This window comes from Triticum urartu, chromosome 5A (assembly GCF_056163025.1).
Source record: "Triticum urartu cultivar PI428250 chromosome 5A, HENAU_Tu73, whole genome shotgun sequence".
NCBI classification, from domain to species: domain Eukaryota; kingdom Viridiplantae; phylum Streptophyta; class Magnoliopsida; order Poales; family Poaceae; genus Triticum; species Triticum urartu.
In genome coordinates this window covers 507,762,473-507,775,482 of record NC_141877.1, presented here as the reverse complement: position 1 = coordinate 507,775,482, position 13,010 = coordinate 507,762,473, and the positions used below count along the sequence as shown (strand labels likewise).

The following is a 13,010-nucleotide window of genomic DNA, read 5'->3' as shown; positions in this document are numbered from 1 at the left end:
TACAAGAACAGAGACAAGGGAGGGAGGGAGGAGGGGTAGGAAGGAGGGAGGAAGGAGGGAGGAGGCGGGAAGGAGGGGGAGGGAGGAGGAGGGAGGTAGGAGGAGCTACCTCGATGGCGGTGACGGCGCGGGGGGGGGGGGGGCGACGGCGGCGGGATGGAGGAGGGAGCTAGGGAGGGAGGGGGCGATGGCGGCGGGATGGAGGAGGGAGGGAGCTAGGGAGCTAGGGAGAGGGAGGGGAGGCGGCGGCAGCAGCTGGCAGCAATGCGGCGGCGGCGGACGACGGGGTGAGGGTGAGAGTGAGTGGAGTGAAGAGGGGAGAGTGAGGGGCGGCCGGGCCGGGTGGAGAAGATAGGATGGCTTTAGCAGTAGCGCTCTTTAGGGCAAAGCGCTACTGCTAAGCTCAATAGTAGTAGCGTGTTTACTGAACATGCGCTAATGCTATAACTAGTTTGGCGGCAAGGTCGTGGCAATTATAGTAGTAGCGATGTTCACTTATGACGCGCTACTACTATGTGTATATCAGTAGCGTGTTTTGTTGAGATGCACTACTGCTAAGTAGCAGTAGCGCCTTATTTTAAACTGCGTTGCTAGTAAGATTCTTGCGTTGCTAGTAAGACTCTGTGTGTAAGGTTTTCCCTAGTAGTGTAAGAGTGACAAAAGTGAAATGTCAAACTCTAGAGTGGAAAAAGCAAAGTCGGCAAAAAGGTAGAGTGGTAAAACATTGTTTTCCCATTTATTAATACGAACCTTCATTTTTATATTGGTTCTTGTGTCTACCGAGAAATGATTATTTCTCATATTCTAATAAATAATAAGCCTAAAAACAAAGAGAGCTCACATTCTTCATGATAGTCCACAATATGAATGGTCACCGTCCTGAGCTCGGCTAATTTGTGAAAAATGTTATCTTGGATCTTAGTACATTGGAAATTTACTGTCTTTCGAGGGGGGTGGTCGATGCTAATATTACTAATGCCCCACTTGGAATCCATGTAAAAAAGTAATCACGTATCAGTATATCACTTTACGATGGTATTTTTACTAGCTACCAATGAAACAATCCAACCACTGCATTTCCTTGTATATTGTTTAGGGGTCTTGGTGTAATTTTGATTATGCATGTGATGCTTTTGTACTTTTGGTGAACCATTTATAACAAATCAGGATCCTTTTTGCAAAGAGAGAGAGAGAGAGAGAGAACTTGATCTAAACAAGCAACATAAACAGAAATGACCTACAAACTCCACACCATGTCAAGCTCAGTTTACATACAAATACAAAGACACACTAACACAAGGAACTTGCTAGACATATCCATTAATATATGGTGAAGTATTTCAAGAACCACAAGATCAACAAAACTACGAAAAAATTTCAAGGATGACTCGATAAAATCAATAAGGCTGTAATATAGGGAGTCGATAAGGATATGCGGGATGTGCTAACATAAGAGGACATTTATTTCCAACTCGTCGAATGCATAAACACGAGGAATAGATCAGTCAAAAGAAAGGGACTGCTTGTTAGCAATCACAACAACACCTTCGGCAAAAAGATGGTGCGAAAATAATAAAGAAGCAAACGAAAAGCTCCTAGCAATACGTTGCATTGTCACCAGGACGGACAGTGTTGGGCCAATCCTCGGGCTGGTTACACTGTACTATAGCTACATTATGCTAGATAGTGCTTCTGAAAGCCCGCTGGTGGTCTTTGCGCTCCTGGCCATGACATAGTGTGACTGTTGTCTCCACCCCCGATTTGGCATGATCGCTAGAAGAACAAATGAAACAGGAATTATAATTCAAACGTCATCAATGAATCACCCTTTGCTCTAGCTTGAGAGTATTTAGCCATGTTATAGCTTGAGAAAGGGCAAGACATACACGCTTTCAAGAAATATTCTTCATGCTTTGCTCTGCCATATGCTAAAATGTTTGCTGACTCTATGACTACAAGTTTGTTAATATGTTTTGCAGATCATATGTGTTTTCTAGTTGCACACATGATTGAAAAACTAGCCACCATTGTCATTTTCATGAATCGAAGGCATCTCCTTTTCATCAATCAAGGCAATTGGATTTTGATATCTTAACAGGCGTTTAAGATAAAAGAAACCTACACATCTCTCGACATTTCAAATATCAACAACTTTACACATCATGAGAAGGCTAGAACCACAACTGCAAGGGAAAATAATCGAGCTAGCCAGTAGAAAGCTAAGACTAGGCACAACAAGGAGGAAAATATAATATCTAACGGATAGGGAACTACTAAATAATCATTCAGTCACTCATATAATCCCAAAAGCTATCACAATAAAATACAACAACATTAGACAAGAAATAATTGGCATCAGATGTGTATCTACTTGCTAGCTGTTGATTTAGTACTGGAACTGAGTGGAGTTTTATCTTTCGTTGGAAGGTGTAGTTGTGCATCTGTGTCCAACAACATTCCCTATGGTAACTTTCCACAAGCATGAAAGAAAAATCGATCATTGTCATTGTGAATGACAAACAAATGGCACTCCAAAACAAAAGATTGTGTCTTTGATGCTCTATAATTTCTGAAATGTGTGTTTCCTTTTTCAATGGATCACAACATGTACAATTTATTCTGGTAGAAGATAGCAAGTCCACGTCCACTAATCTAAAACAAGTGTTGATTCGTGTCACCGGCAAGGCCAAAGTGTCATCCAGAGCTCTGATCCGTTGGTCGATGATCCCAACTACTGTTGCGGACGTTGGTAAACTTTCGATCTAGTGGTTGATCCTAATAGTAAAAATAGTAAAAGGTTAACCTTGGCAGCTTGCTATTGCACCCCAATGAATAGTCAGAAGGACAAAATCGTCAACCAATTGTGCATAAAAACAAAATATTGAAGTGTTGGCTCACCCTCATTGTCATTGAGATCACTGCAAATGGTGTCTTTGCACATCCTTGAGGGTGATCATGTCAGTAGCTGTCACATGTCATCATTGGTGTCGCTTCCCCGCATGAACTTGCTCCCATATCACTGCTGGCAATGAAGTTATGCAGTGTGGTCCTGTCGCTACCGCTCTCGTCTTAGCGCGCTAAAGAAATAACCATGTGGCCAGCATCACCGTCTGTAGGGTTCCCTCCGTCCCACGCGTTTTGTTGTCCCTCGCCGTCCATACAATGTAAAGAGAAGTCATGTTGCGTGCGTGTGGGTGCGTGCGTGCGTTTGTGTGCGTGTGTGTGTGCACGTGCGTGCGTGTGTTGACCATGTGGCCGGCATCACCGTCTGTAGGGTTCCCTCCGTCCCACTCCGTTTTGTTGTCACTCGCCTTCCATACAATGTAAATAAAAGTCATGTTGTGTGTGTGCGCGCACGTGTGTGTTAGTTTTTTTAATGTCACGGGCTTAGATTGGACGGGAAAATAAACGAAAATGGCCACATCTAGACATTTTTTTGGCCTTGCTTGGAAAAATGTTGGGCGGCAGTAATTGTTTTCCTTTTTTTTTGTAAATTACACCACAGCTTCGCCAAAAACAAGGGCCGGCCAAGGGGGCTAGGTAGTTAAAATAACAAATCTTGATTTCTCACATTTCAAAATGAAACTGGGCAGGCACCGAAAATAATAAGAAGAAACTATGCGCTGATCAACATAAAACATGATCGGATGAGGGGGCAAAAAACTAGGAGTTGTTTACCAAACGTCTAAAAAAACTACTGTTTCCTATCCATATTAGTATTTGTACTATGGATACTACTCTATGATAGTATTATAATACTACTTTATGATACTATGATGATATGCAAGATATAATATCATACACTAGTATTATATATATATATATATATGTATATATATATATATATATATATAATACGAGTATATAATACCCCACTACAACCAGCCTAAACAACCAGTGAGATCCACACACACGCGTCTTAGCTCCGTCACTATGCACCATGAAGGTGCCTGCATGCAGCAGTCTTCACAAAGGCATCAGGAAACCCATGAAATTTGGCGTTTTTTCTTTTATGTTTGACATCAACCCATGAATATGTGTTCGTAACGAGGAACATGATACAACCCATTTACCACCAGTTCACCACAAAGGCAAAACAAAGCCTTGCACTGTATCCACAATAATTGCAAGTTCTGCACAATTATTGCAGCACACTAGTCATTTCCACAGTTACTCTAGATCTATAAATATATGCTCCAAGAGGAAAAAGGTTCGTGACACATCACCTATATGCATCTTGCATGTTGGCCACGCGATTCGGAAAGGAAGGGAGGCGCGGAGCTGGCACGGGCAGCGGCGCCGCGTCAGCTCGCGTGGCCATGCGGACTAGAAAAAGATCCCAGGGATCCAGCGGCTTTAACCAGCTGACCTGGGCGCTGCCTAGGCCACATCTTCCGAATCAATTGGCGTACATGGACCACGTCTCTCTGATTAACAAATTGATGTTTTTTCTCGTGTGATTACCAGTTATAGTCACGACACATGAAGCGATAGTACCCTTTTTTGGTATCCTTTTCCCACCAGTCTAGGATCTTCTGTGAATTTTTATTCATCAAGCAGCGATGTCCTTTCGTGTGTCGTTTTTTTGTTCTTCTGCGCAGCTTAGAACTCCGTCTGTTTGCAGTTATGTCACAGGATTTGATGGGTTTAAGTTCCACAATTTTATTATGCTGACAGGGAACAGCTTCGGTTTGTTCCATGCATAGAGTCAAAGCAGCTGGCTGGAGTGTTTTAGTAGCTCCAGAGCGCGGCGTCTGCTCCGCCGCCTTCGGTGTTCCAGCACGCGCCGGCGACCGGCGGTTGCGGCGGCTCGAGGAGAAGCCCCTCCGCGAAGTACGCATAGTATGTGTCCAGGTCCATTTCCCCGGACATATCCAGCTCGAACATGTTGCAGCCCAGTGTGGCCGGCACCGCAAACATTCCGTCGCCAGAAGGTAGGGACGACGACGACGACGTCCACGACGAGCCGGTATTTTCCATGGACGACTGCGCGGATTGGCTACAGCTTCCGTCATCGACGGGGACGGTGGCGGCCAGGGACGTGGTGGCGGCGCCGCTGGCGGCCTCCCGGCGTTGGAAGTCCGCGACAGCGCTGAGAGCCGCGCGCCGGACGTCTGCAAAGTCGGAGAGCGCGGACGGCACGGCGAGGAGCCAAGCGGAGTCGGCGAAGTTGAGACACGGGGTGGAGGAGCCGATCAGGCCGAGCATGGCGGCGTCGTGCGCTCGCGCGGCCGCCTCGGCAGTGAGGTGCGTGCCGAGCCAGAGCCGCTCGCCGCGCTTGCCGGGGACGCGCACCTCGCACACCCACCGGCCGGCGCTGCCGCGGCGCCGCACGCCGCGGTACACCGGGTGGCGCGTCTCCTTGAACTTGGTGCGCCCGGCAGGACGCTTCAGGTGCGAGGAGGACGACGGCGAGGACGGGGAGCTCCGCTGCTGGTCGGAGCCGGTCATGTCCATTGGTACTGCAGGTGGTCGGTGCTGGCTCGAGCTTACGTACGGTGGGCCGAGGTCGATCTATGGAGTGTGAGAGCAGGCTGAGCTTGAGCTGAGGAGTGTTGGTTATGCTTGAGTATCTTGTGGAGTGCGCTGCTTTATAGTTCTCCCTGACGCGCTCCAGACTAGCGGCAGCGACGAAAGACGCGTCAGGGATTTGCAGCGTTGAAATGAAGGCACCTTCTTGCTTCATGAGACTGACAGTTGGGGCCCCTGCGTGTGACGATCTAGCAAACAGCAGGCTGGCACAAGTGACGCATTTTTCTGCCGCGTTTATATGTTGTTCTCCAGCGATTGAGTGTCTTTGCGGAGTTTACGCGGTGTGGGGAAGCGGCACGGGACAAGTGACGCGTCAGGGAATTGCAGCTTTAAAAAGGAAGGCATCTTCTTGCTGGAGACTCGTTATACGCGGTGTGGGCAAGCGGCAGGGGACAAGTGAGGCGTCATGGATTGGCACCGTGAAAAGGTGTTGCTTGAAACTGATAAATGGGGCCCACTAGCATGGACCAGCCTTGGACAAGTAACGCATTCTCCTCGGAGGGAATTGCAGAAACCACCACTTATTGGGGCTGGTGTTGCGCAAAACACCTACTATACAGGTTTGTTGCGGAAAACACCACATATTGGTGTAATACATTGCAGATAGGTCTAATTTAGTATTTGGATGCATTGACGTAATTACAAACAAATGAGTCCCGCTTGTAAGTGCACGCGTGGCAATAAAAACCGGCCACATCAGCCAACATATATTAGACCAAGAAGTGAAAAGACCAGAGTTAAAAAAAACAGTTTAATAAGTGGGCTGGAAGCCGACTAAAAAAATATATGGGCTGAAAGCCCATGTCTTCTTCTCCCTCATGAAGCCCTACATTTTTGGGCAGAAATTTTGCCGTCGATCGACGTATTTTTGTTTAGGATCCTATTTTTTTGGGCGTTTATGTTGTTAGTACTTAGGTTCTGCGCCGATATGAAGCCATAGATTGTTTTCCTACTTCACTCCAGGTCTAGGGTATCAACCTCGTCAAGAATGAATGGCGTATAGTAGTTTGTAATGGTCATGTTGCGACTTTTCAAGTATTTGGATGTTCAAACCTGATGAAAATCTAATGGGGACAATATCTACCATGTTTTTGTGTTGGTGATCTTATGCCGAACTTGCTTTATTTAAATTTGGGTTCAAAATTTAACAATTTTAGAAAAGTGTGAAAAAATTCTAGTAAATTACACATGTGTACAGTACCATTCTGGAAAGTTTTACCCCATTCATATTTTTTGTTCAAAATTTGACATTTTCAAAAAAATGTGAAATAATTCCAGTAAATACTACATGTAATAAATACTAACCTGGGAAAGTTTCGGCTCAACTGGACCACATGTTTTGAAGATAATGACAGTCTAATATGTTGGCTGATGTGGCCGGTTCTTATTGCCACGTGTGCACTTACAAGCGAGACCCATTTGTTTGTAATTACGTCAATGCCTTCAAATACTAGATTAGACCTATCTGCAATGTATTACACCAATATGTGGTGTTTTCTGCAACAAACCCGTATAGTAAGCGTTTTGCGCAACACCAGCCCCAATAAGTGGTGGTTTGTGCAATTCCCTCTTCTCCTCGTGTTATGTACTTCTGTGCGAAGACAAGTACCACATTTTTTTTCAAGCACATTACAACCGTAGATGGCCGAGCACAGTGTTATCCCCAGCTCACCAGTTTTCAAGTTCTCACACTCACACTATCCTTGATTTTTTTCAGAAATTCTGATGATGCGCGTTCACTTCTGAAAGATTGAGCTCTATGCAAATGAGTGTTGTATGTACATCTTTATTTTAATGTCTACTTTCATTTTCATTCGCGCGACCAGTTAGGAAATACGGAAATCAAGGAGTGTTTCATCTGACTGTTATTAGCAGGGCGGATACCTAAAAGGAAACATTTAGACCCCTGGCATTCAAAATGGAGGCGTTTATTAGTACGAACGTTGTCTGTGGTATTGGATGTTGGGGAACGTAGCATAAATTCAAAATTTTCCTACGTGTCACCAAGATCAATCTATGGAGTCATCTAGCAACGAGGGAGGATTGGATCTACATACCCTTATAGATCGCGCGCGGAAGCGTTCAAGAGAACGGGGTTGATGGAGTCGTACTCGTCGTGATTCAAATCACCGATGATCCTAGCGCCGAACGGACGGCACCTCCGCGTTCAACACACGTACGGAACGGAGACGTCTCCCATGCCTTGATCCAGCAAGGAGGAGGGAGAGGTTGATGGAGATCCAGCAGCACGACGGTGTGGTGGAAGTAGCGGGATTCCAACAGGGCTTCGCTAAGCGCTGCGGGAGGAAGAAGATGTGTCACGGGAGGGAGAGGGAGGCGCCAGGCCTTAGATTGGTTTGTTCCTCCTTTTTCGCCACTATATATAGGGCCAAGGGAGAGGGGGAGGCGCAGCCCTTGCCCCTTCCTCCAAGGAAGGGTGCGGCCAAGGGTGGGGAGGAGTCCATCCTCCCCAAGGCACCTCGGAGGTGCCTTCCCCTTTTAGGACTCTCCTCTTTTTCCCATCTCTTGGCGCATGGGCCTCTTGGGGCTGGTGCCCTTGGCCCATATAGGCCAAGGCACACCCCCTACAGACCATGTGGCCCCCCGGGGCAGGTGGCCCCACCCGGTGGACCCCCGGGACCCTTCCGGTGGTCCCGGTACAATACCGATGACCCCGAAACTTGTCCCGATGGCCGAAATGGCACTTCCTATATATAATTCTTTACCTCCGGACCATTCCGGAACTCCTCGTGACGTCCGGGATCTCATCCGGGACTCCGAACAACATTCGGGTTACCGCATACTAATATCTTCATAACCCTAGCGTCACCGAACCTTAAGTGTGTAGACCCTACGGGTTCGGGAGACATGCAGACATGACCGAGACGTTCTCCGGTCAATAACCAACAGCGGGATCTGGATACCCATGATGGCTCCCACATGTTCCACGATGATCTCATTGGATGAACCACGATGTCAAGGACTTAATCAATCCCGTATACAATTCCCTTTGTCTATCGGTATGTTACTTGCCCGAGATTCGATCGTCGGTATACCGATACCTTGTTCAATCTCGTTACCGGCAAGTCTCTTTACTCGTTCCGTAACACATCATCCCGTGATCAACTCTTTGGTCACATTGCGCATATGATGATGTCCTACCGAGTGGGCCCAGAGATACCTCTCCGCTTACACGGAGTGACAAATCCCAGTCTCGATTCGTGCCAACCCAACAGACACTTTCGGAGATACCTGTAATGCACCTTTATAGTCACCCAGTTACGTTGTGACGTTTGATACACCCAAAGCATTCCTACGGTATCCGGGAGTTGCACAATCTCATGGTCTAAGGAAATGATACTTGACATTAGAAAAGCTTTAGCATACGAACTACACGATCTTTGTGCTAGGCTTAGGATTGGGTCTTGTCCATCACATCATTCTCCTAATGATGTGATCCCGTTATCAACGACATCCAATATCCATGGTTAGGAAACCGTAACCATCTATTGATCAACGAGCTAGTCAACTAGAGGCTTACTAGGGACATGGTGTTGTCTATGTATCCACACATGTATCTGAGTTTCCTATCAATACAATTATAGCATGGATAATAAACGATTATCATGAACAAGGAAATATAATAATAACCAATTTATTATTGCCTCTAGGGCATATTTCCAACAGTCTCCCACTTGCACTAGAGTCAATAATCTAGTTCACATCGCCATGTGATTAACACTCACAGGTCACATCGCCATGTGACTAACACCCAAGAGTTTACTAGAGTTAGTAGTCTAGTTCACATCACTATGTGATTAACACTCAATGAGTTTTAGGTTTGATCATGTTGCTTGTGAGAGAGGTTTTAGTCAACGGGTCCGAACCTTTCAGATCCGTGTGTGCTTTACAAATCTCTATGTCATCTCCTAGATGTAGCTACCACGCTCTATTTGGAACTATTCCAAATAACTGTTCTACTTGGAGCTATTCTAAATTGTTGCTCCATTATATGCATCCGGTATCTCTACTCAGAGCTATCCGGATAGGTGTTAAGCTTGCATCGACGTAACCCTTTACGACGAACTCTTTTTACCACCTCCATAACCGAGAAAATTCCTTAGTCCACTAGTTACTAAGGATAACTTTGACCGCTGTCCTGTGATCCATTCTTGGATCACTCTTGTACCCCTTGACTGACTCATGGTAAGGCACACTTCAGGTGCGGTACACAGCATAGCATACTGCAGAGCCTATGTCTTAAGCATAGGGGACGACCTTCGTCCTTTCTCTCTATTCTGCCGTGGTCGAGCTTTAAGTCTTAACTTCATACCTTATAGCTCAGGCAAGAACTCCTTCTCTGACTGATCCATCTTGAACACCTTCAAGATCATGTCAAGGTATGTGCTCATTTGAAAGCACCATTAAGCGTTTTGATCTATCCTTATAGATCTTGATGCTCAATGCTCAAGTAGCTTAATCCAGGCTTTCCATTGAAAAACACTTTCCAAATAACCCTATATGCTTTCCAGAAATTCTACATCATTTCTGATCCATAACATATACTCATCAGAAATTCTATAGTGCTCCCACTCACTTCTTTGGAAATACCAGTTTCTCATAAACTTTGTATACACCCAAAATCTTTGATCATCTCATCAAAGCATACATTCCAACTCCGAGATGCTTACTCCAGTCCTTAGAAGGACTGCTGGAGCTTTGCATACTTATTAGCATCTTTCAGGATTGACAAAACCTTCCGGTTGTATCACATACAACCTTTCCTCAAGAAAATCGTCGAGGAAACAATGTTTTGACATCCTATCTGCAAGATTTCATAAATAATGCAGTAATCGCTAATATAATTCCAACAGACTCTTAGCATCGCTACGAGTGAGAAAGTCTCATCGTAGTCAACTCCTTGAACTTGTGGGAAAACATCTTAACGACAAGTCGAGCTTTCTTAACGGTGATACTTACCATCATTGTCCGTCTTCCTTTTAAAATCCATCTGTACCTAACAGCCTTACGACCATCGAGCCGTTCTGCCAAAGTCTACACTTTGTTTTCACACATGGATCCTCTCTCGGATTATATGGCCTGAAGCCATTTATCGGAATCCAGGCCCACCATCTCTTCTCCATAGCTCGTAGGTTCATTGTTGTCTAGCAACATGACTTCCAAGACATGATTACGTACCACTCTGAAGTAGTACGTATCCTTGTCATCCCACGAGGTTTGGGAGTGACTTGATCCGAAGTCTCATGATCAATATCATAAGCTTCCACTTCAATTGGTGTAGGTGCCACAGGAACAACTCTTTGTGCCCTGCTATACACTAGTTGAAGTAACGGTTTAATAACCTCATCAAGTCTCCACCATCCTCCCACTCAATTTTTTCAAGAGAAACTTTTCCTCGAGAAAGGACCCGATTCTAGAAACAATCCCTTATTGCTTTCGAATCTGAGACAGGAGGTATACCCAACTGTTTTGGGTGTCCTATGAAGATGCATTTATCCGCTTTGGGTTCGAGCTTATCAGCCTGAAACTTTTTCACATAAGCGTCGCAGCCCCAAACTTCTAAGTAATGACAGCTTAAGTTTCTCTAAACCATAGTTCATACGGTGTCATCTCATCGGAATTACGTGGTGCCCTATTTAAAGTGAATGTGGTTGTCTCTAATGTCTAACCCATAAACTATTGTGGTAATTTGATAAGAGACATCATGGTATGCATCATATCCAATAGGGTGCAGTTATGATGTTCGGACACACCATCACACTATGGTGTTCCAGGCTGTATCTGTTGTGAAACGATTTCCAAAATGTCTTAATTTTGTGCCAAACTCGTAATTCAGATATTCATCTCTATGATCATATCATAGATCTTTTATCCTCTTGTCACGACGATCTTTCAACTTCACACTGAAATTACTTGAACCTTTCAATAATTCAGACTCGTGATTCATCAAGTAAATGTACTCAACATCTACTCAAATCATCTGTGAAGAAAGAACATAACGATATTCACTACATGCCTCAGCACTCATTGGACTGCACACATCAAAATGTATTACTTCCAACAATTTGCTTTCTAGTTCCACTTTACTGAAACCGAGGCTTTCAGTCATCTTGCCCATGTGGTATGATTTGCATGTCTCAAGTGATTCAAAATCAAGTGAGTCCAAACGATCCATCTGTATAGAGTTTCTTCATGCATATCTACCAATAGACATGGTTCGCATGCCTCAAACTTTTCAAAAACGAGTGAGCCCAAAGATCCATCAACATGGAGCTTCTTCATGCGTTTTATACCGATATGACTTACGTGGTAGTGCCACAAGTAGGTGGTACTATCATTACTATCTTTTGGCATGAACATGTGTATCACTACGATCGAGATTTCAATGAACCATTCATTTTAGGTGTAAGACCATTGAAGGTATCATTCAAATAAACAGAGTAACCATTATTCTCCTTAAATGAATAACCGTATTGCGATAGACGTAATCCAATCATGTCTATGCTCAACGCAAACACCAAATAACAATTATTTAGGTTTAACACCAATCTCGATGGTAGAGGGAGCGTGCGATGCTTTATCATATCAACATTGGAAATACTTCCAACACATATCGTCAGCTCACCTTTAGCTAGTCTCCGTTTATTCCGTAGCTTTTATTTCGAGTTACTAACACTTAGCAACCGAACCGGTATCTAATACCCTGGTGCTACTAGGAGTACTAGTAAAGTACACATCAACACAATGTATATCCAATATACTTCTATCGACCTTGCCAGCCTTCTTATCTACCAAGTATCTAGGGTAATTATGCTCCAGTGGCTGTTCCCCTTATTACAGAAGCACTTAGTCTCGGGTTTGGGTTCAACCTTGGGTTTCTTCACTAGAGCAGCAGTTGAATTGCCGTTTCATGAAGTATCCCTTCGTGCCCTTGCCCTCCTTGAAACTAGTGGTTTCACCAACCATCAACAATTGATGCTCCTTCTTGATTTCTACTTTTGCGGTGTCAAACATCGCGAATATCTCAAGGATCATCATATATGTCCTCGATATATTATAGTTCATCACGAAGCTCTAGCAGCTTGGTGGTAATGACTTCGGAGAAGCATCACTATCTCATCTGGAAGATCAACTCCCACTTGATTCAAATGATTGTTGTACTCAGACAATCTGAGCACAAGCTCAACAATTGAGCTTTTCTCCTTAGTTTGCAGGTTAAGAAAATCGTCGGAGGTCTTATACCTCTTGACGTGGGCACGAGCCTGAAATTCCAATTTCAGCCCTCAAAACATCTCATATGTTTCGTGACGTTTCAAAACGTCTTTGGTGCCTCAACTCTAAACCGTTTAACTGAACTATCACGTAGTTATCAAAACGTGTATGTCAGATGTTCGCAACATCCACAGACAACGTTCGAGGTTCAGCACACTGAGCGGTGCATTAAGGACATCAGCCTT

General features: G+C 44.7%; 1 protein-coding gene across 1 annotated transcript; it reads right to left on the bottom strand.

Annotated features, from left to right (window-relative positions):
- Positions 1-3,983: 3,983 nt before the first annotated feature.
- LOC147972326 (dehydration-responsive element-binding protein 1H-like) lies at positions 3,984-5,582 on the bottom strand. Its single transcript, XM_087521392.1, has one exon. It carries the CDS (start codon positions 5,455-5,457, stop codon positions 4,732-4,734), a length of 726 nt encoding a protein of 241 aa, XP_087377518.1. The 5' UTR covers positions 5,458-5,582; the 3' UTR covers positions 3,984-4,731.
- Between the last annotated feature and the right edge of the window lie 7,428 nt (positions 5,583-13,010).